This window comes from Chenopodium quinoa, unplaced genomic scaffold (genome assembly GCF_001683475.1).
Source record: "Chenopodium quinoa cultivar QQ74 unplaced genomic scaffold, ASM168347v1, whole genome shotgun sequence".
NCBI lineage: Eukaryota > Viridiplantae > Streptophyta > Magnoliopsida > Caryophyllales > Amaranthaceae > Chenopodium > Chenopodium quinoa.
Genome location: NW_018745174.1, coordinates 1,883,350 through 1,905,625, shown reverse-complemented (window position 1 = coordinate 1,905,625; position 22,276 = coordinate 1,883,350). Strand labels below are relative to the sequence as shown.

Genomic DNA, 22,276 nt, shown 5'->3' with positions numbered 1-22,276 from the left:
GGTAGTGACCATAATCCGGCATACATTGCTCACCCCAACCACCATCTTATCCGGGTGGGAACCCGTAACGCCCCCTTAGGGGGGATCAAGCACCTCCGAAGATGAACTAGCACCACCAACCTCGGGGACGTAGTAATAGCTAGGGTCGCCCCTATAATCACATCCCCCGGGTTGTGAGTAGTCATAAGGGGGATATGAGCGAAGCTCATCAATTGAATAGCGTGGGCCTTGCCAATAAGGGTAGGTGGGTTGACCATTGTGACAACCCGGAACCGACCCTTGTTGAACGGGTCGGTTGGGATAGTTGAGATAAAGGGTAAAGTCACCCCTCTCAACTTGATGTTGGTAGCTTCTTTCCGCTACAAAACTTTGATATTCATTTTGCTCAAGGAGTCTTCGGTTGGTTAAATTCAGTTAGTTGAAAGCATATTCTACATCAAAGAGGGAAGAGGAAGAGGAAGAACCACCTACCCTAGATCAGGGGATGGAGGATGTACTCGCACGATAGGGTATAAGTACATCCTCGTCATTACCGGCCATACCATGTGGGGGCTGCTCACGTGGCACTTGCCACGTGGTCCCCACCGAGCTATTAATCGCCGGGCTTGGGAGAGTGCAATAATGCTTCCCATTGACTTTCCAACTATAGCGAATATTACGGCCCTCAATTTCAGTACGGAACTTCATATCAGTAAGTGCCTTAATGTCAAGCAAAGTGGGGCCATGAATCGGGGTCATTTGGTCTATCTTAGACCCAAACCCTAGTTTCCTCGCTATAATTGAAATCATCCCCCCATATCTAATCTCACCACTCATCTCTCCACTCTCCCTAATTTCCTCGCATCTTTTAATGAACATGTATCCCATGTTCACATACCCTTCCTCATTTCCTTCGAATCTTGAAGGTAGGAAGAGGAATTTGATCTCCTCTTTAGTTAGCTTCCTTAAGTCTTGTTTAAAGTAACAAGCATAGCTCATGATTCTCATGAATATTCGAAGGACGGGGTGGATGATGTGGCTAGCATGGCTAGACCGGGTTGTGAAATTGGGATACCCGCAATGGTATTCCACCAAACTTGCTCCTCATAGCTTGAGAAGTAAGTACTAATGGGGCCATAGACTTGGTTAAAGACGGGCCATTCAAAAAATTCGTTCAATCTCGTTAAGGTTAGGGTCTTCTCGACATTGAACATTTGAAATTTAATTTCACACACTAATCACTCCCCCTCTAGGTTTATGTGCTTCATAGAGACCGTTGATAGGAATTCAAGAGTCAGAGACTTGTAAGTCTCCTCCCTATTGTTTAAGAAGTTTATCCAACCGAAGTTTTCGGCTACCCTCCTAATCCCATCATCGACCCCTAGGAGCCGCATTCAATCTTGATGATAAAAGCGGGTTGGGATGGTTTTTCTTTTTGAGAGTTCATTGAAAGCCTTTTTGTACTTTTCCTTGAGTTTATAATTAGGAGGTTGAATTGGGTTAGGATTTTCTTGTTGTGAAGGGGTAGAGGATGTTTGAGGTTCACTAGTCTTTCTTTTCTTAATCCCTCCAATGAATTTCTTCATTTTTAGATTAGAAAAGGCTATTTAGGAATATCACTCAACAACAAACAACTCCACACCACCCTTAACTTCAAACCCCCTTAAAATCCAAGAGTACCTGTTTCACAATACAACCAAAATATATCCCAACACACAATTTTTCAAGAACAATGCACTTCACAATTTCACAAAAATCAAAATCACAAATTCCCAAAGTCTAAGAAATTTCCAATTATAAATTCAACTATTCTAAAAATCATTCACAAAATTTTTCTAACAATCCTCCAAAGACAACAATACTTGCTTAAATTCACCTAATCATGCAACTAGTCACACAAACTAAATGAAATTAGCAAGAATTAAGAAATTTTAAAGGAAGAAGTTGAGTAAAGTAATGGATTATACCAAATAGAGTACGAAAATACTCTAAAATCCTCCCAAACCACTCAAATTTTGCTCCTCCTTCTTCAAGCTTAAACCTTTTACTCTTGTTCTTCAATGGAGGAATTAGGGGTTTTTCAAAATTTTGACCAATTTTGTGTATTTTTGTGATTTTTAGAAAGATAATTGGAAGGAGAGTGAGAATTTGTGAATTTTTAGTGAATAAAGTGAAGGATTGATGATGATTTTGATGAGAGAAGGTAGAGAAAATGGGGTTTTTGGAGTGAGAAAGAGGTAGGTAAAGAGGAGAGAGAAGATGAATGAGGTGAAATGAGAGGTGAGAAGTGAAAGATGGTAAAAGGATAAGGGGGAAATCCCTTTTTTTTTTACACGGCTAGGACAGGAGCGGGCGTGCATGAAGTGAGGAGCGCCCGCTCCTGCCTTCAAGAAGGCATACTGATTGCTTTTCGGAGGTAGGAGCGGGCGTGCAGGGTTCTAGGAGAGCCCGCTCCTACATATTTACCTCGACTCTACCTCTTTTTTTCAAAAAAAAAAAAATTTCTATAGCTGATGAGTGGAGCGGGCGTGCAGGGGTCTAGGAGCGCCCGCTCCTAAGCTGATTGAAGTTCCTGCCTCAATTAAAGGACTTAGGAGCGTGCGTGCGGTTGATTTGGAGCGCCCGCTCCTAAGTTGAGATGAAGTTTATGATGTTGCTGAAGGTTTTAGGAGCGGGCGTGCAAGGGTTGAGGAGCGCCCGCTCCTAAACTTGCTGGACTTCTTGCTTCTCTTGACGTACATTGGAGCGGGCGCGCTAGCTTCAAGGAGTGCCCGCTCCTTACTGGATGGCCGAATTTGCCTCATTTTCAACTCCCTTAGCAAATTAAACCACCTACCACAAAAACAAACACCAAAAAAAATATTCAAGCTATCAAGTGTTAGTATGAGCTCTCATCTCTCATTTATTTTTTTTAGAGTAAAGGAAAAAATACTCGGGTTGACTCCTGGGAGCGCTTCTTTAACGTCACTAGCTTGACGCAAATTCGAAAAATATCCTCAAGGTGGGATAAAGTTTGAAACCAAATTGTCACCATTGTTTTCATTGTTACAACTTGCCATCTTGGGCAAAATCAAATTGTCTTCTTGACTAACACCTACAACAAATTCATTTTCTTCAATTTTCTTTGAATCCTTCTTCTTCCTTTTTCTCTTTGTTTTTCCCTTCCTATTCTTCTTAGAAGCCTTGATGCCATCCTCTTCTTCCTTGTGAGCATCGGACTCACCTTCTTTAAGCATTGTCTTAAGACAAAAAAGCATGGCAATCACCTCATCAAACCTATTAAAACATTGCTTTGACTCATGGACATTGAAAAGAGGATTAGTAGCACAAAGCATTCTCAACATATGCAAATCATTATCACTAATAGCATCTAAGGTCATGCAATCTTTATGGGGGAAGGACATCCTCTCTTGTGGTCAATAGTAAGACAAAATTCATCATCACCCACATTTAATGTGAGTTTTCCTTCCCTTACATTAATTATTGCACCACCCGTTGCTAAGAAAGGTCGACCTAGGATAATAGGGGTGAGGGCATCTTCCGTCATTCCTAGCACAATAAAATCAACCGGAATGGTGAAATTACCTACCTTGAGAGGGACATCCTCTACCTTACCCTTAAGGAATTTGGTGGATCCATCGGCAAGTTGAAGAGTGACATTAGTGGGTACTAAACCACCTATACCGAGCTTCTCATAATCCGAAAAAAGGCATCAAACTCACACTAGATCCTAAATCACATAGGGCATTTTCAAAGGAAATGTTCTTAATAGAGCAAGGAATAGAGAAACTTCCGGGATCTTTTAGTTTAGTGGGAGAGTGGTTTTTGATAATTGCACTACAATTTTCGGTCAAGCTAACCGTGGTGGACTCACTCATGCCAACCATCTCATCCTCACTTGACTTAGACACCTCACATTGTTTTTCTTCTCTAACCTCCTCATTCTCACTCTCTTTTTGCAAGCTCATGGGTGGAGTTTCATCTATGCTAGTCTCACATCTAGTCATGATTGCCTTACAATGTTCTTATTGACTAGGCGAAGAGGTGCTAGAATTGTTTCTTTTAAGTGCATTAACTAGTTGAGTTAATTTAGTTTCTAGCATCTTATTATGGACTTGCACTTTCTTGATAGTCTCCTCTAAGTTATTGGTTTCTTGGTTTGAGCATTAACAAATTTTTCCATTGTTATTTCTAGGCTTGACTTAGGAGGGGGAGCTTGAAGTTCGAGAGGAGGTTGAGGGATAGGAGCAAGGGCAGGTCTATTTCCTCCATTAAAACTGGGTGGGTTGTTGTTGGACAAATATTGACCTCTTTGGTGATACCTATTGTCATTTTGTTGATTTACTTGGTTGTTTGACACATAGTTACCACCACCTTGGTTCCTATAATTTCCTTGATTATTGTTTTGAACATTCCTTTGGCCACTATATTGACCTTGACCATTTCCTTGGGTTTGGCCCCCTTTCCAACCAAAGTTTGGGTGATGTTTCCATCCCTCATTATAGGTGTTGGAATAAGGTTCATACCTAGGGTTGGTTTGACCATTGTTAATTGCATTTACTTGTTCCATGGAAGGGGAAGGGGAGCATGAATCATTATACAAATAGCACTCCGAAGTAACATGATCATCACTTCCCCAAGCATCAAAAGACATCATTTGTATTGACATATTATCATTTAATGAACTAGATGCATGTGAATTTTGACGCGGGGAAGGGGATAGAGAAGAGGATTGCAATTGATCAAACTTAGAAGATAAAGCATCTAATTTTGAATTAATCATGTTGATAGCATTTAACTCGTACTTTCCTCCTTTCGTGGGAGTGCTTCTCTCATTGGGGCTCCAATCGGTGTAGTTTTGAACTACATCCTCTATGATCTTTAGTGCCTCTGTGGGTGGCTTGTTCATGATAGGTCCACCTGATGCTCCATCCAAGAGTATGCGGTCCGCTCTCAAAAGACCTCTATAAAACCCATGAAGCAAGAGCCAATTCTCCATGCCATGGTGGGGGCATTGTTGTTGGTAGCTCTTGAATCTCTCCCAAGCATCATAGAGAGACTCATCGGGCTCTTGTTGAAAGTTCGAAATCTTGGACCTTAACTCCGTCGTTTTCCCAAGAGGAATGAACCTCCCAAGGAATGCCGAAGTCACCTCATTCCATGTGTTCAATGAGTTCGGAGGCAACCTATCAAGCCAATCACTTGCACTTCCCGTGAGAGAAAATTTGAACATACTTAGAAGGATGTACTCCGGAGTCACCCCATTTGCCTTCACGGTGCTACAATACCGTGTAAATTGCTTGAGATGTGCAATGGGATCCTCAAGCTTGGCCACGGAAAATTGATGGCCCTCGATCAAGATGATAAGGGCGGGCTTTATCTCAAAATTGTTTGCCTCGTTGGTGGGATTAACAATCCCACTCGCTTGTTGGTATGGAGGAGGGACACCAAACTCTCTCAAAGTTTTATTTGGTTGGGTCATGTCGAATTGGCGGATAGGTGGAGAAGTTGGAGAATTTGTCCTTGGTGATTCTAATGGAATGGTGTCTCCACTAGATTCACTAGAACTAGAATGATCGGACTCAACCTCAACTTGCGGCTCACTTGAAGTAGCACCGCTAGCTATCGCCCTCTTTTCTCTTCGATTTTCCCTCACGACTTTTTCAAGCTTGAGGTTCAACGGCACAAGAGGAAGTGTCCTATTGCTGCGTTCGGGCATAAACAAAGAAGACTAGATGGGATATTAGTAGGTTAGTCAAAGAAAACAAAGAAAAATAAAGCTATACAAATGAACTAGGCTCACATATCTCATAAATAACTCAATGCTTAACGCCATTCCCCGGCAACGACGCCATTTTGGTCGAGGGAATAATTGGTCGTTGGACAATCACCCTAAAACCAAAAAATATTTCTACCTAAACCAACCTAAGACAGGTCTAGGGTAAGTAGAGGATCGTATCCACAGGGAATGGGTAAGGACACCAAGAGTATGAAACGGTTGCAATCTAGTTCGGTCACAAATTGGGGGTTTTGATTAGACAACTACTATGGAGACAAACACTAGGGGGAAATGGGAATCGACTCCAACCAAACCAATGGATCAAATCAATAGGCAAGCATGAACACAAATTGGGTGATAGAGAGGGCACTCAACATTGCCTTCTTTTGAAGCCACAACACTAATCATTCCTAAACCAAACTCAACTAACAAGATAGGCCAACCAAGTCTTAATAATGGGAAGTAGACTACTAACTCGGGTTTGTCTTTCGATCGGTCAAAGAAAGCATTAAGGCACAAACAATTGGGATTTCTCACCTAATTGTCGCAACTAAGACTACTACATCATTCAAACAAGGAACCATAATCACGAGGAATTTAGCATAACATATAAGAGTGGGCTCACAACTAGACACCATCTTTCATTGCTAGCGTAGAAGTGAATACATGAGCAATAAGTGGCCAACCAATTACACATGCAATTAACCAATCCCTTAACAATCAATCATCAACCCAAAATGAACATGCAAGCACAAACATCAATCAACCCATGGCTCGGTTGGGTCTTCACCTAACCCCTAGCTAATTAACTACTCACTAAACATGGTGAAGGACATCCTAACAACAAGTTCTAATTCTAGCATTAAATTAACAAGTTGAGAGAAGTAGTGGGAATAAAGTAGATTGAACATGCAACAACAATTAAACAAGATCAAGAGAGAAATTAACAATTCAAAGTATGGAAAAACTGAAATTAGAGAGTAAGAGATAGAGGAAAGAGATTACTTAATGCTTCAAAGTTGAGAAATTGTTGGATTTTAGAGAACAATCTTCAATTAATCTACTACAATGATTGAGTTTGAGAATATCTAAGCTAATTAATGAGGGTTTAGAGAAACTAAGGGTTTAAGAAAACTGAAGGGAAAGAAGATCCCAAAAACTGAAGTCAAGCGTCATATTTATACGCCCAAAAATTACATTGTAAAATCCGTCAAAAATCGGGCTTCTGAATAGGAGGAGCGCCCGCTCCTCTTGGTAGGAGCTCCTGCTCCTTACTCTTTGCGCGCCCTCTCCTTACTGTAGGTGGATGGGAGAATGTAGGAGTTCAGGGAGGAGCGCCCGCTCCTATTTAGGTGCACGCCCGCTCCTCATAGTGCAGGGGGTAGGCAGATTGTGATGCTGGGATGAGGAGCGGCCTCTCCTTGCTGGTGCAAGCTCCCTCAAGAAGTTCTTCAAGCTTGAGCCACCTAGCCGCATTCTCATTGCACCTACAAACACGAGCACACACATAAAAAGAAACGGGGAAGCCAAAAGATGCAAATTGCCATAAAAGGAGTTAAGAAAAGGGATTATAGTAGGGGAAAGAGTACAAAATCGCGTTTAAAATGCCATGATAAGTGGACAAATAAAACACTTATCATGATACTAAGGCAGGAGAAAAAGGAAGAGGGCTTAGGAAGTTCAATATCTTAAGGAATGCCAATAAGGGGGTTGGGGAAGAAAATTTGGTGAGTGGTGGCAAAAGGGGGGTGCGTGAAGAGTTGTATGAGGATGTTGAGATGGGAGGTGAAGGTGTTAAATCTGAGGCTATGAATAAGAAGCAAAAGGTAGTAAGCACTAATCAAAATGTGGCGGGCCCCACACCATGGGCTCTCGGTGGCCAATGAATTACATTCTCTCATGGAATTGTAGAGGTTTGGGGAGTACCTCGGCGATAAATGTAGTGAAAAATGTGGCTATTCTTGAAAAACCCCAAATCATGTTTTTGTCGGAGACAAGGCTAAAAAGTCATGAGATGGAAAGAGTAAAAATAAAATCCTTTTTAATAATACTAGATGAAGCCCGTGCGATGCACGGTTTGTTAGTATTTTTCTTAAAAATATTTTTCATATTTATGTGATTTTTGTTATTATATTAGCTTTAAAATATTCGATAAAATTCCTTATCTCAAAAGATAATATTTTGTATTTAATTAATCTAAACTTTAGTATCTCATTCGTAAATTTTGCTTACATGACATTTGAATTATTTAATTGTAAAAGAAATTAATAATCTCTTATTTAATTGGCTAAAACTTAAATTTATAATCCTACATGGCACACTAAGAAAATTAAATCCTACGTGGCTCTCTAAAAACTCGGGGAAAAACTCCCCTATATATATATATATATTAGATTCTTGCTGTTAGTTGTGAAGGGGAGGGTAGGAAAAGAAGTGGTGGTTTAGCTCTTTTATAGAAGGACTCTTTGGAGGTGGAGATTAAGTCGTACTCTTTAAACCACATTGACTCGTGGGTCAAATTATCTCGCAAGCAAGGATGGAGATTCACTGGTATTTATGGTTACCCGAAAGCCGAAAAAAAAGCACATGACTCGTATATTGCTTGAGAATCTCAAGAGTAACCCGAACACCCCATGGGTTTGTGGAGGTGACTTCAATTTGATGTTAATGTCTAGTGAGAAACAAGGTGGGACTTTTGTATGGTAGAGGCCGACATTTTTAGAGTTGCAGTGGAGTCGTGTGAGCTAGTTGACTTGGGCTTCGTGGGTCATGGATATACATGGACTAACAACCAAGGTGGTGCTCGAAATGTGCAGGAACATCTCGATCGGTTCCTTGCAAATAAGGCATGGAAGGAAATCTATACTGGATCGTTTGTGATGCATTTATCGAAAAGAAAGTCAGACCATTTTCCCATTCTTCTTTGCATTAATGAGGGTATGGGAAAAATAAAAAAGAAAAAAAAATTAAAAAATACAGATTTGAAGAAATGTGGCTTCGGGATGAAACTTGTGGTGATATTGTGAAAAATGCGTGGGAGTGGGGGGTGACAGATGTTCAAAAATTGCTCATACCTTGATAAATTTGAGTGCTTGGAGTAGGAATAAATTTGGTGATTTTATGAAAGAAATAAAGGAGTGCAGATCTGCGATGGAGAGTATTATAGGAGAAAATCAGACGGAGGAGACAATAGCCCAAATACGGGCTATGGATGACAGAATGGATGAGTTGGAGATGAGGGAGGAGGCATATTGGAAGTGACGTAGTAGGAAGGATTAGCTTAAAAATGGTGACAAAAATACTACTTTTTTCACACAAAAGCTAGCCAAAGAAAATCCAGAAATCATATCAGAGAAGTGAAGGATGCGGCCGGAAACTTATTTCAAGAAGAGCAGATCTCAGAAGTGTTTGTGCGCCATTTTGATGAGTTATTCTCATCAGGGGGGTAATGTGACACAAATCCGGTGATTGATAGATTGGATTCTGTAATTTCAGAAGCACAGTTTGCAGAGCTCTATGTCCCTTTTGTTGGAGAAGATGTTCGTGAGGCCCTCTTCCAAATGCATCCCACTAAGGCCCCTGGCCCGAATGGTATGTCTGCTATCTTTTTCCAAAAATTCTGGAATGTTGTTGGTCATGATGTAGTTGAAAGTGCTCTGAATATTTTGAATAATGGTAGTGATATAGAGTCTATTAATCAGACGCATATTGTTTTAATTCCGATAAAAAAATGTGAGTCTCCTGTTGATTATAGACCTATTAGTCTGTGCATTGTATTGTATAAAATTGTGTCGAAGGTTTTAGCAAACAAACTTTTAAAAATCCTACCATGTATTATAAGTGAGTCTCAGAGTGGTTTTGTTCTTGGTAGACTTATCACTAACAACATTTTGGTGGCTTATGAGTGCATTCATTTTTTGCGGAAAAAGAAAACTGGAAAGAAAGGTTATATGGGTTTGAAGCTGGATATGAGCAAAGCCTATGACAGAGTGGAATGGTTTTTTTCTAGAACGAATGATGATGAAATTTGGCTCTCCGGAGTCTTATGTGAAGAACATTATGAGATGTGTTTAATCTACCTCTTTTGATGTTCTCGTGAATGGCCAACCGTCTCGAGCTTTCAAACCAAGCAGGGGGTTGAGACAGGGTGACCCTCTATCTCCTTTCCTGTTTATTATGTGTGCCGAAGGGTAAACTGCTTTACTCCGGGATGCAGAAAAAGAAAAATCTTATTCATGGAGTAAAGATTGGAAGGCATGTTGAGCCAATTTCTCATCTGTTTTTTGCTGATGATAGTCTGCTGTTTGTTCGGGCTAATGTGGAGGAAACTGACAAAGTGCTTGATATTCTGTCAACCTATGAGGTAGCATCGGGCCAGAAACTGAATATGGAAAAATCAGAGGTGTCTTTGAGCCGAAACATTGATCTTGAGAAGAAAAATATGCTTCAGATGAAGTTAGAATTTAAGGCTGTCGAAGGGCATGACAAATATTTAGGCATTCCGACTTACATTGGAAGTTCTAAAAAGAAAATTTTTCAGAGTATTCAGGATAGGGTTTGAAAAAAACTCAAAGGTTGGAAAGGGAGTTATCTTTCTCAAGCGGGTCGGGAAATTCTTATCAAATCTGTGCCGCAAGCTATTCCTACTTATGCTATGCAATGTTTTTCTATTCCCGTTGGCATCCTAAACGAGATAGAAAAATTGTGTAGGAGTTTCTTTTGGGGGCAAAAAGGTGATGAGCGGAAAATGAGTTGGGTTGGATGGGATAAGATACTTCGTGCAAAAAATCAGGGTGGATGGGGTTTTAGAAATATGAGGATCTTTAACATGGCTATGTTAGCAAGACAAGCGTGGAGAATATTGAGTAATAAGGATTCGCTTATGTCCCGGGTGCTTAAAGGAAAATACTTTCCGACCTCAAATTTTTTTTGAAGCTAAAGTTGTCCCAAATATGAGTTTTACTTGGAGATCGATCCTTGGTGCTAGAAAGGTGATTGAGAAAGGTGCTATTTTGACTGTTGGTAAGGGAAATGGTATCCGTATTTGGGAAGATCCGTGGGTGCCCAAACTCCCAAATTTTCGTATTCTGACACCAAGGAGGGGTGGTAACTCTGATCCGATGTTCGTGAAGGATCTCTTGGAAAATCAGAGCTGGAATCTGACTAAGCTTTCTGAATTGTTCTCACAGCGGGAAATTGATGATATTTATTGCATCCCTGTACCTCTTTTTGATGATTCTGAAGCCTGGTCCCAGCATTACTCGACAGATGGTTTGTACAGTGTAAAGAGTGCCTATAATCTCCTTGTTGAAGAGGAGATAAGGGAAAGGGCAACCTCGCCATATGGGCATGTTGAGTTTAACTGGAAGAGCATTTGGCATGCTTGTATTCCACCAAAAATCAAATTATTTGCGTGGAGAAGTGTTAGAGAGGGGCTCCCAATTATGAGTCAATTGAAGGTTAGGGGATTGGATGTAGATGATATATGTCCTATGTGTGGGGAGGGTGTGGAAACTACTGCCCATATGCTCCTCGTCTGCCCTTTTGCTTCCCCCATTTGGAGACATTCTGCCTTGCGTCTGGATACGAGCACTTTTGAGACTGACGGTTTTCGTGATTGGTGCAACCTGATGTATGGAAAAGTCAAGGAGAGTACCTGGTGGGATTTATTCTGGTGTTTGGCGTGGGGAGTGTGGCTAAAACGTAATGCTTGGGTGTTTGACAAAAAAGACAAGAGGGAGGCTGATTTACTTCACAAATCAGTGAGCTTGGTGGGAGAGTTTGCTGAAGCTAGTACGAAGTCTAATGTGACGTATATGCAACAACTCAGTTCACGCTGGAAGGCTCCTGCTGCTGGTCTGTACAAACTGAATACAGACGCAGCCTTCCAGGGTAGTGTGGTGGGAATTGGTGGGATTTTACGGGATGTAGCAGGGGATGTTGTTGTGGCCTATTGTTCGACAGAAGCTAGGAATTTTAGTGTCGATATTGGGGAAGCATTTGCTATGAGATCTAGCCTTAAAATAGCTATGGAAGCGGGTTTCAGGAAGTTTATCCTCGAAACTGATAACTTGAAGCTTTTCCACCACATGAAGAAGGGCTATATTTCTCCCTGTGCTTTTGGTAACTTGGTGCGGGATATCCTGTTGTTTGCTCGTAGCTGCCGAAGTTGTGATTTTTCTTTTGTTAGAAGATCGGGTAACGTAGTCGCACATAGCTTAGCAAAGTTAAGTTTTAATTTTAGTAATTTTCGTGTTTGGCTTGAAGAGTACCCTCCTAAAATTCAGGGGGTTTTATGTAATGATTCTGAAACTTTGATGAATTAATAATATGCTATGCTGCGGTTTTGTAAAAAAAAAAATAACTTTGTATTTAACTTTTATTGACTCGTCTTCTAAAGATAATGTAGATGGACGGAATATTCTCTCAAAAAAAATGTAGCTGGATTTTTTTTATTTATTTATTTTTTTTTGAGAAAAAAAATGTAGATGGATTAAATGTGACTATGTGTGTGGTCCAAAACATAGGCTCGCGTTTTTTTGGATCGATGAGCAGTGACGTGGAGAATTGTTCTAAACCTAAATAACAATATCCGAAAATCTTTCTCCGTACGAGTAGTACCATCTTTTGAATTGTTTTAATCCATAGGTGATGAAAGGGGGTTATCTTTCTTCTTTGTCCTGCACCTTATATTTCCCTTTAGTTTGTTTTCTTCTGTTATTTTGTTTTTTCTTTGACTGGTTGAGACAACCAGCTGTCCTTTTTCCATGTATTAGGGTAATCCATCTAGGGATTGGTGTGCTGATGTATATAAAGAGAATAATTGTAATGTACGCAGTCATGAATTTAGAATGAGAATGAAATGGAAAAAGACTGAAACTTTCCCTGCTCTATTTCTCTGCTGTTCTCAACATCCTTCATATTAAATCTATTTTTCTCTTCATGGTATCAGAGCCGGGTTACTGATTTTGGCAAAGATTTCTCACATTTTTTCCAGTTTTCCCTTAAAGTCTCGGTCTTTTTGCTTCCTCCCTTCTTTCCTTCTCAAATCTTCAAGCTTTTAGCTTTTGTTCCTCAAGATGTCGAAGATCTCTCTTGCGGATATGCAGAATCCTCTGTATCTGCATCCTTGTGATGGTCATAACTCGGTATCTGTTGATAAGCTGACTGGAGCTGCAAACTACAGAGAGTGGAGAAGATATATGGAGATAGTGCTGGCCTCTAAGAGAAAGTTGGGATTTGTAACTGGATTGGTGAAGAAGGATGTTGAAGATGAAGTGAAAGCAGATCAGTGGGATACCTGCAACAATATGGTGATTGCTTGGTTGATGTCATGCATGAGTGACTCCATCAAAAGGTCTGTGTTATTCTTGAACACTGCTAGAGATGTGTGGAAGAACCTGGAGATCAGATTTTCTCAGACCAATGGAGCTAGAAAATACAAGTTGTGCAGAGATGTCTATGACCTGAAACAGAATGGTTGAAGTCTAAGTGACTATTATACTGAGATGAGTTCTCTCTGGGAGGAGATTGAAGGGTTGAACTTACTGCCACCAATAACTGAGATGAACAGTGAGGTGAATGTTTTCATAAGTGCCCTCAATCAGCAGAAAGATGAACAACATTTCTTTCAGTTTCTCAATGGTCTGGATGAAGACTATGCTGCATTGAGAAGTCAGATTCTTATGCAATCCCCTCTGCCAACTGTAGAACTTGCTTGTGCCCAACTGCAGCAAGAAGAATCTTAACGTGAAACCCTAAAGGGAGGAGGAAAACCAGACCCTGAACCACCTACTGCTATGTATGGGAAAGGAGGAAATGAGGTAGGTTGTTCAGTGTGTGGTAACAAATCTCACACTGCTGAACAATGCTGGAAGGTGATAGGATATCCTTCATGGCATCCTCGGTACAAAAAACAGCAGAAGCAGAAAGGAAAGGAAGGTAACACAGGAGCAAAATGGAACAAAAGAAAACCATTCAATGGTCAGAAAACTGCAGCTAATGCTCAGACTCAGGAAGAGAGTGTATCTATCTCAGCACAGCAGTTGGAGCAGTTACTAAAACTGGTGCCATCAAGCTCTAAGACAGGCATATGACACTGAAGAAGAGATAGAGTCTGGATTTGCAGGTATGATTACTTGTAATAATGCCTCTAGTAATATGAATGAATGGATATTGGACTCAGGGGAAAGTGATCATATGATTTCTAATGATAAATTACTTGATGAATCTGCGCCTGTGAAAGGAAACACAAAAATTAATTTGCCAAATGGTGGGACTGCAAAAATAACTCACATAGGCATTGTTCTGTTAAAAAATGGCCTGCATCTTAAAAATGTGATGTGTGTACCTGAATTTAAGCACAATCTCTTGTCAATACATAAACTGGTGAGAGATGAAAAGTGTATTGTTAAATTCCAACCTGAATTGTGTGTTATTCAGGACTCTGTCACTCTGAAAACTAGGGCACTTGGGAGAGCTAGCCATGGACTATACTATCTGATGAATGATGATCTTGATCTTGAAAATAAGAAGAAGAATGCAGAGGTGAAAAGAAATAATAGCTTAAAGACATTGAAGACTGAAAGAAGAACTGGTGATTCTGTAAAAAGGAAGTTTGCTGAATGTAATGTAGCTAGTGTAGATCAATGTACTTTGTGGCATAACAGGCTGGGGCATGCTCCATTTGAGAAACTTGTTAAAATTGGGTGTGTCTCAGGAAAATGTAAGAACAACTCTGTTTGCTTAATCTGTCCAATGGCTAGATTTACTAAACTTCCCTATTCTGTGAGTGATGCTTGTGCCAAATCTGTGTTTGAATTGATACATATTGATATCTGGGGGCCATATAGGGTAGCTGCTCGAGGAAATTATAAATATTTTCTCACTATTGTCGATGATTACTCTAGAGCCACTTGGGTTCAACTACTAAAATCAAAATCAGAAGCTTACAGTGCTGTCAGGAAATTTATATTATTTGCAAAAAATCAATTCAATGCAACTGTAAAAATTATCAGGTCTGATAATGCGTTAGAATTTGATGATACTAAGTGTAGAGAATACTTTGGAAATCTGGGCATTATACATCAAAAATCTTGTGTTGACAGACCGCAGCAGAACGAGGAGAGTTGAAAGAAAGCATAGAAATGTGCTTGAAATGGCTAGGGCTTTAAGATTTCAAGCAGGTTTAGCCCTGAGGTACTGGGGTGATTGTGTGTTAACAGCAACCTATATCATAAATAGGTTACCTAATTCAGTGCGAGGAAATAAAACTCCATATGAATTGATTTTTGGAGAGAAACCAAATTATACATGTATGAAAGCATTTTTGTTGTCTTGCTGTTGCTTATAACCCAAATCTGATGGGTGACAAATTTAAGCCCAGAGGTGTACCATGTGTTTTCTTGGGATATCCGCAAGATACCAAGGGCTATAAGGTGATGAATCTGCTGAATATGCAATGCTTTGTGTCTAGGGATGTGAAATTCTACGAACATATTTTCCCATTTAACAAAGTCAATAGCACAGGCAGTTACAACACACCCTTGCCAATCTCAGTGCATGAGTTGAGTCATGATGGTGATCGTGAGAGTGGTCAATTGGCACCTGATGTGGATCAAATATCGGTTGATGATGAGGAAACTGGAAATGATCCAGTTGTGAATCATGAGACAGAAGATCCTGATCCCCAATAGTGTGAAGAGATCATCACTGAAACAATTCCAGACACTCCAGATGAACCTGCATACACTTCAGAGTCTAATCACGTTGCTCAGCAAACTGCTCCTGAATCTCATGAAACTCATTTGAGAAGATCAACCAGGCCACATAGATCACCAAAGTGGCTGATGGGATATGATCGCAGAGTGAGTGTGAAAAGAAGCAAAACACAGAGAGGTGAAACTGAAGTGAATGCTGCTCCAGTGGTGAACTTTGCAATGACACTGGTGAAACCTGAATTTGCTGCCTATTTGAGTCAAGCTGAGAAGACTCAAGACCCTCTGAATTTTAAAGAAGCAGTTAAAAATGAAAAATGGGTGGCTGCCATGAATGAGGAACTGTAAGCACTGGAAAGTAATGACACATGGGAGATGGTTGAGTTACCAAGTGGAAAAAAGGCCATAGGGTGCAAATGGTTGTATAAAACAAAGTACAACCCAGATGGAAGTGTTGAAAGAAATAAAGCTTGTGATATTGGGTTGCAGACAGAGATATGGAATAGACTACGAGGAAACGTTTGCTCCAGTTGCCAAGATGACAATTGTAAGATCACTTCTAGCTGTAGCTGCTATGGAGAATTGGGAAGTATGCCAAATGGATGTCAAAAATGTCTTTCTACATGGAGATCTCATTGAAGATGTGTACATGACTCTCCCAGCAGGCTACACAGGATGGAATAGTAGGATTCATGTAAACAGCACTGTGAAGCACCAGAATACAAACAAGAAGCAACTAGTGTGCAAATTAAAAAAAATCCCTGTATGGCTTGAAGCAGGAACCCAGGCAATGGTTCTCTAAGCTATCCACATCCTTGAAAGACTACGGATTTAGTCAACCCAAAACAGATTACTCACTATTTACTCGAAGTGAGGGGGAGAGTCTGGTGACTGTCTTAGTCTATGTCGATGATCTTTTGATAGCAGGGAATGATCATACAGCAATATAACAAGTTAAAGCCTTCCTTTCATCTACCTTTCACATGAAAGACATGGGAGCTCTCAGGTATTTTCTGGGCATAGAAGCAGACATGACAAAACAAGGTATTTTTCTGTCTCAGAAGAAGTATGCTCGTGACTTGATAAAGGAATATGGTATGCATAAGTCTAAGGCTGTTAGAGTACCTATGGAAGCTCACACGAAATTGACACCAGAACTGGGGGATCCTTTATCAGAACCAACTGAGTACCAAAGATTGGTTGGGAAACTCATATACTTGACCATTACCAGACCAGACATAGCCTATGATGTTCACATTTTAAGTCAGTTCATGCACAAACCGACTACAAGTCACATGCAAGCTGCAAAAAGGGTTTTGAGATATATCAATTATGCTCCTGGACAAGGAGTCTTATTAGCTTCTAAATCAGCTGCTCTCCTCACAGCTTACACTGACAGCGACTGGGCAGGGTTTCCTATGTCAAGAAGATCGACAACTGGGTTCTGTGTCCTACTAGGCTCCTCACCGGTCTCATGGAAATCCAAGAAGCAGACAACAGTTACTAAATCCTTTGCTGAAGCAGAGTATAGAGCCATGGCTCTTACATCTTATGAAGTGACTTGGCTCACTCAATTGTTGAAAGACTTGGGGTTGAAGAATCTCGGTCCTGCAATTTTGAAATGTGACAACAAGGCAGCTTTATCCATAGCAGCCAATCCAGTCCATCACGAAAGGACTAAACATATTGAAGTTGATTGTCACTTCATTAGAGACGACAAAATCAATGAAGGTTGCATCAAAACTCAATACACCCCTTCAGGAGAACAATTGGCTGACATATTCACCAAGCCTCTCACTATTTCTCAACATCATCTCTTATTTCCCAAGCTTGGCGTTCGATTCTCTCACACCTAGCTTGAGGAGGAGTAATGAAAGGGGGTTATCTTTCTTCTCTGTCCTGCACCTTATATTTCCCTTTAGTTTGTTTTCTTCTGTTATTTTGTTTTTTCTTTGACTGGTTGAGACAGCCAGCTGTCCTTTTTCTATGTATTAGGGTAATCCATCTAGGGATTGGTGTGCTGATGTATATAAAGAGAATAATTGTAATGTACGCAGTCATGAATTTAGAATGAGAATGAAATGGAAAAAGACTGAAACTTTCCCTGCTCTATTTCTCTGCTGTTCTCAACATCCTTCATATTAAATCTATTTTTCTCTTCAATAGGTATAAATGATTGTACCTTAAATGCATAAAAATATCTTTTTTTTTGCAATAGTACTCGACCTATAATATATACTCCAATACTCCCATGATCCCATCAGTAAATTATTCGTGAGATATCTTTTTTTGAATAGGATTGGCGAATATTGGAGATAAGGTTTATTAATTTTTATTTTAAATCCGGTGAAAAGATTAACTATAGAAATACTACATAACTTTAAAAAAAAAAACAAAAATCTTGCTAATAAACTCCCCGGGGCGATGGATAAACATTTAAAATATTACCTAAAGTAGTACTTCCTCCGTTTCTATTTAGTTGACGCATTTGATTTATGCATATATATTAACGAGAGGAGAGAGGGTGAGAGAGAATGAAAAAGCAAGTAGGATAGCTTGTAAATGCAAGGTAAAAAAGTTACCCCAAAAGGAAACGTGTCAATTAAAAAAAAAACTTCCTAAAAAGGAATACGTGTCAACTAAAAAGAAACGAGGGTAGTATTAATTTGGGAAAGTATGACAAAATTACGCATCAATTTGTGTAATTAATGTTAATTTTTTATTTAATCTTTCTACTTTTAGCTAGCTTATTCAACACCCCCAGGGCGTTCGTTAGCTTTTGCCTAAAATAAAATAGGTTTTGTAAAGCTAATTTTTGCTGACCCGAACATTTGCTAACCCGAATTTGACCCGACCCGAACCCGACCTGAATGACCTGTTTGTCAAGTCTATATTACGCTCTAATACCATGTTAAAAAACCAACTCAACCAAAAGCTTAATTTGATGGTTGGGGCTCAAGATTATGTTTTTACACTCTATCACGCTTAAGTAAAATATTTATTCCTTGGATCAACTAACTTGAGTTAACGTGTAAGATGGGTTGATATGTAATAAAGATACGGTTTATTTTTTATTATATTTACTATTATTTTTTTCACCTTATTGTACTCTTCCTTCTCATTTCCAATTTATATTAATTGGTCTTGCTTTAGGTATTATATATGTTTCCATGAATAACGTGTTTTGGCAGTAAACTTAGGGTTATTACTTATTAGAGCGAATAGTAGACGTGTAGTTAACTCTAATAATTTCAACAATCAAGACATATATAAATATATTGGAAGAATAATTATAATGTTTTATGTACAACTATGCATGCATAATACATAATTATCATGTGGAAGTTCTAGATAATGCTACTTTGTTCAATCATTTCATTAAAAAAAAGAATGCTTTATCTCATCTTTTGCCTATAAATTAGCAAATTATTTTGCTCTTACTACATACTTTCTAACAATACAATTCAAGAAAACTCTTCTGCATTATTATAGATAATATTTTAAGGTAATCACTTTCTCCCTCTTTTTTTTTCCTCTTCATTAAAATTTGCTTTGTATTTGTGCTAAGGCAATACCAAGTACTCGTATAATCTTTCTGTTAGATTTGAAAAGTTGTGCTTTTAATATCTACTCTTGTACTCTTCACTATTAGCATTGATTTTCACCACACTTGATATTTGTCCGTGTGGAGCAAGTCGATATGATACAGAGTATTGAGTATAGACTGTGGAGATTTTTATTTATTACAAAGTGATACATAATTTGTATATTGTCTAGAAATGACATGTTATATTCTTTAATTCGCGATGACTGTAATGCTTTTAATTTTGTTTTACGCTTCGTTGAGATAAATCTTACAAAAAATGCTTAAAAACATTTTTTTTTTATACTATCTCTGTTAATGATTGTCTGCAACTTTGAGGTATTATTTGAGAGGTTAAAATATTCCAAAGTTACAGATAACCATTAACGGAAGTAGTACTGTGTTTTGAAATGTATGAACGTTACACACTGCATGTCTGTGCTCGAATGTTACTGAGAGTTTTTTAAATTAATTGATTTATTTAGCTTATTACACTATGTTGTAGGCTAAGATATATAAGAGAAGGAAGAAATCATGGCTGCTATGAACGTCACAGCAGAAGTAGTGACTGTTGAGGATGTGGAAATTGACATGGAAGCTAAGGCCAAGGAATATGATACGCAAACACGTGCTGACGGCGACGATTATCAATTGACAACCGATGTCAAAAACTTCAGCAAACACCGCGTGGATAAGGTGGAGACTCATTTTTGGCACGGGCGTACACTTAATAACTTCCCTGGCCTCCCGGTTAATACTGGTGCTGCAATGCGCCAGGCCGGGACTCTTCCCGAAGGTGTCAAGTGGGGAATCGTCTATGCTGACGGTGATCAGGCTAGTAATCGTAAATTCATCGTTGCTGTTCATGGCCCAACGGGCAAGGTAACGTATCATAACGTATTACTTTGTGTTAAATTTGCATATGTTTTGTTGAGCCCAGGAACAACCCACATGTGATCATTCTCTTATCCCACACTAAAATACAAAAGAGGGAGTGTAGTGATAATGGAATCCCACATTGAAAAAATTAAAGAGTTACTACCACAATATAAGATTAAGGGGCTACTCTCCTCGTCGCCATATGGTTTTGAGGTGGAACCTACTTGGACTTGTGAAGTGGTGGACTTGTATTCTTGCACTCTCTCGTGATGGGTGCGGCCCAGACCCGAATCTAACATGTTCATTTGACTTTGAAAGTACAAAATGAAATGAATCGTGTAGTTGAAGTCAAACTAGACCAGCATTCTGGAAACAAAGCTGAGTACACTGACCCAATTCTACACACTTGAGCCAGCTTGCTAAAGTCTCAATGTACTTGTTTGCAAAGTTTGTAATGTTGTATTTTATGTTATGTTATGTATGTGTGGTTCATGAATAAATTGTGAAGCTCCCCTCTAGACTTTTGGTCATGGGTTTGTAATCAGTTGTCCAGTTGTAAAGGAGGGAAGTATTCCCTAGCTTTTTATGCTTGCAATAAGAATAATAATCCATGTGTATTAATGGTTATTATGAGTGTATTTTATTAATTATTCCTTACTCGAAAGTGAACAATATATAATAAGCTAAAACCCTTCTGCTTAAGTGTGTTTAAGATGATATCTTTTCAAATTAGACCAAAGTAAATAAATATAGTGTACAACCGATCTGAATACTCCGATCTATGGTAAATAAATCTAGTGCTTATTAATTATTCATGGTATCAAAGTCGGGCTTATGTGATGAGATCTGTAATGGCTTGAGTAATGAGTACATTAGGACAAATTAAGTGGGTCAATATGAGGGGAAGTGAAAAAAAAATGTGCTCTAGCCTTATAAAACATCACATGAAATGAAATTACTGCTAGACATGGCCCATTATGTAAAGGTAGGCCTAAAAGCCAAGTTGTTGTACAAGTTCCGTAGCCCAATTAGTATTATGTGCACCATGGTGCACCACGACTATATTTTTGAACATTTAGTAAAAATTTGAATATTTTACAAAAAATGAACATTTAGTAAAAAGAATATGAACACATCACAAAAATTGAACATAAACATGCAATTTTTATGTTCATATTTTATCAAGAAATGTTCATTTTGTATACATTAAATGTTCAGTTTATATTACAAAACTATTGAATTATTACGAGTCAGTTCAAAATTTATCTGACTCGTAATAATTCAAAATTTGCGATTGTTCAGTTTTTTTTACTAAATGTTCAATATCCAGTTCGTACGTAGGAGCTCTAAGCCTATCTGCTGTTGAATAACCGGTGTGAGAGTTAGAAAAGAAAGCTAACTTCACTTTATTGTTCATATTTTTTTACTAAAAGTTTAAAATTATAGGCGTGGTGCATTGCAATTTTTCAGATTTTTTTACTAAATGTTCAAAATTGTGATGTTCAGATTTTTTAACTAAATGTTCAAAATTCTTGATTGTTCAGATTTCTTTTACTAAATGTTCAAAAGTATAGGCATGATGCATTGCAATTGTTCAGATTTTTTTAACTAAATGTTCAAAATTTGCGATATTCAGATGTTTTTACTACATGTTCAAATTTTGCACTTGTTCAGATTTTTTTACTGATTGTTCAAAAGTATTAGCGTGGTGCACCTCACTGGTGCATCTTAAAATTTGCATACGTAACCACTATGCAAAGCCCATATCCAATTAGTAAGCCCATTATGTAGCATACGGTTAAGAGCCCATTGACAAGCCCGATAATTCCATACTTTTTTACTTTTTGTTATTGGTCCATATTAAAGATTTGGGGTCCAATCACGTGGTCCACTTCACTCCATACCTTTGAAACAAAAGAAGTTGATCAATAACTATAGATCCCATCCATTCTCAAGAAGATATAAAAAAACTCTTTATCCCTTGAGAGCATACTCTCCAATTACCATATAATAGAGACGATCTTGAGCTACTGGTAGGTATCGAACTCATAATCTTTAAGATCATACGATTTCACGATAATTAAAAAAGTATATAATCATTTATACGCTACCTCGACTTACTTTTCCTTATTAGATGAATACAAACATATTGACATGCCAAATATGGATGCAACTTGACTAAGTTTACAAGTAGTTGAGATTTTGTGCTACTTGGTGATAAGACATACATGAACAAGTTTTAATACAGGCCGGTGGTACCAGGACCCGCACGTTTGCAAAATTTCTGCGGAATGAAGTTGACCCTATACATGTTATGCATGTATCATGCATGAAGATTAT

The 22,276-nt window shown here is 38.8% G+C and overlaps 3 protein-coding genes across 3 annotated transcripts; 2 read left to right on the top strand and 1 right to left on the bottom strand.

The window, feature by feature from the left end:
• Window positions 1-3,355: 3,355 nt before the first annotated feature.
• Window positions 3,356-3,986, bottom strand: LOC110710645. The gene is made up of 2 exons (XM_021888970.1): window positions 3,840-3,986; window positions 3,356-3,667 (listed from the first exon to the last, which is right to left on the bottom strand). Exons 1-2 carry the CDS (start codon window positions 3,984-3,986, stop codon window positions 3,356-3,358), a joined length of 459 nt encoding a protein of 152 aa, XP_021744662.1.
• Window positions 3,987-16,466: 12,480 nt separating this feature from the next.
• LOC110710644 (uncharacterized mitochondrial protein AtMg00810-like) lies at window positions 16,467-17,330 on the top strand. The gene has a single exon (XM_021888968.1). It carries the CDS (start codon window positions 16,467-16,469, stop codon window positions 17,328-17,330), a length of 864 nt encoding a protein of 287 aa, XP_021744660.1.
• Window positions 17,331-18,869: 1,539 nt separating this feature from the next.
• Window positions 18,870-20,523, top strand: LOC110710664. Its single transcript, XM_021888993.1, has 2 exons — window positions 18,870-18,979; window positions 19,563-20,523. Exon 2 carries the CDS (start codon window positions 19,592-19,594, stop codon window positions 20,012-20,014), a length of 423 nt encoding a protein of 140 aa, XP_021744685.1. The 5' UTR covers window positions 18,870-18,979; window positions 19,563-19,591; the 3' UTR covers window positions 20,015-20,523.
• Window positions 20,524-22,276: the final 1,753 nt, after the last annotated feature.

Excerpts from the sequence above, each read along its gene's own strand:
- LOC110710645 (XM_021888970.1), bottom strand. The coding sequence starts at position 3,986 with ATGACTAGATGTGAGACTAGCATAGATGAAACTCCACCCATGAGCTTG. Across the intron at positions 3,668-3,839 it reads GCATGAGTGAGTCCACCACG|CTCGGTATAGGTGGTTTAGT; the intron begins GTTAGCTTGACC and ends GATTATGAGAAG.
- LOC110710644 (XM_021888968.1), top strand. The coding sequence starts at position 16,467 with ATGGGAGCTCTCAGGTATTTTCTGGGCATAGAAGCAGACATGACAAAA.
- LOC110710664 (XM_021888993.1), top strand. The coding sequence starts at position 19,592 with ATGGCTGCTATGAACGTCACAGCAGAAGTAGTGACTGTTGAGGATGTG.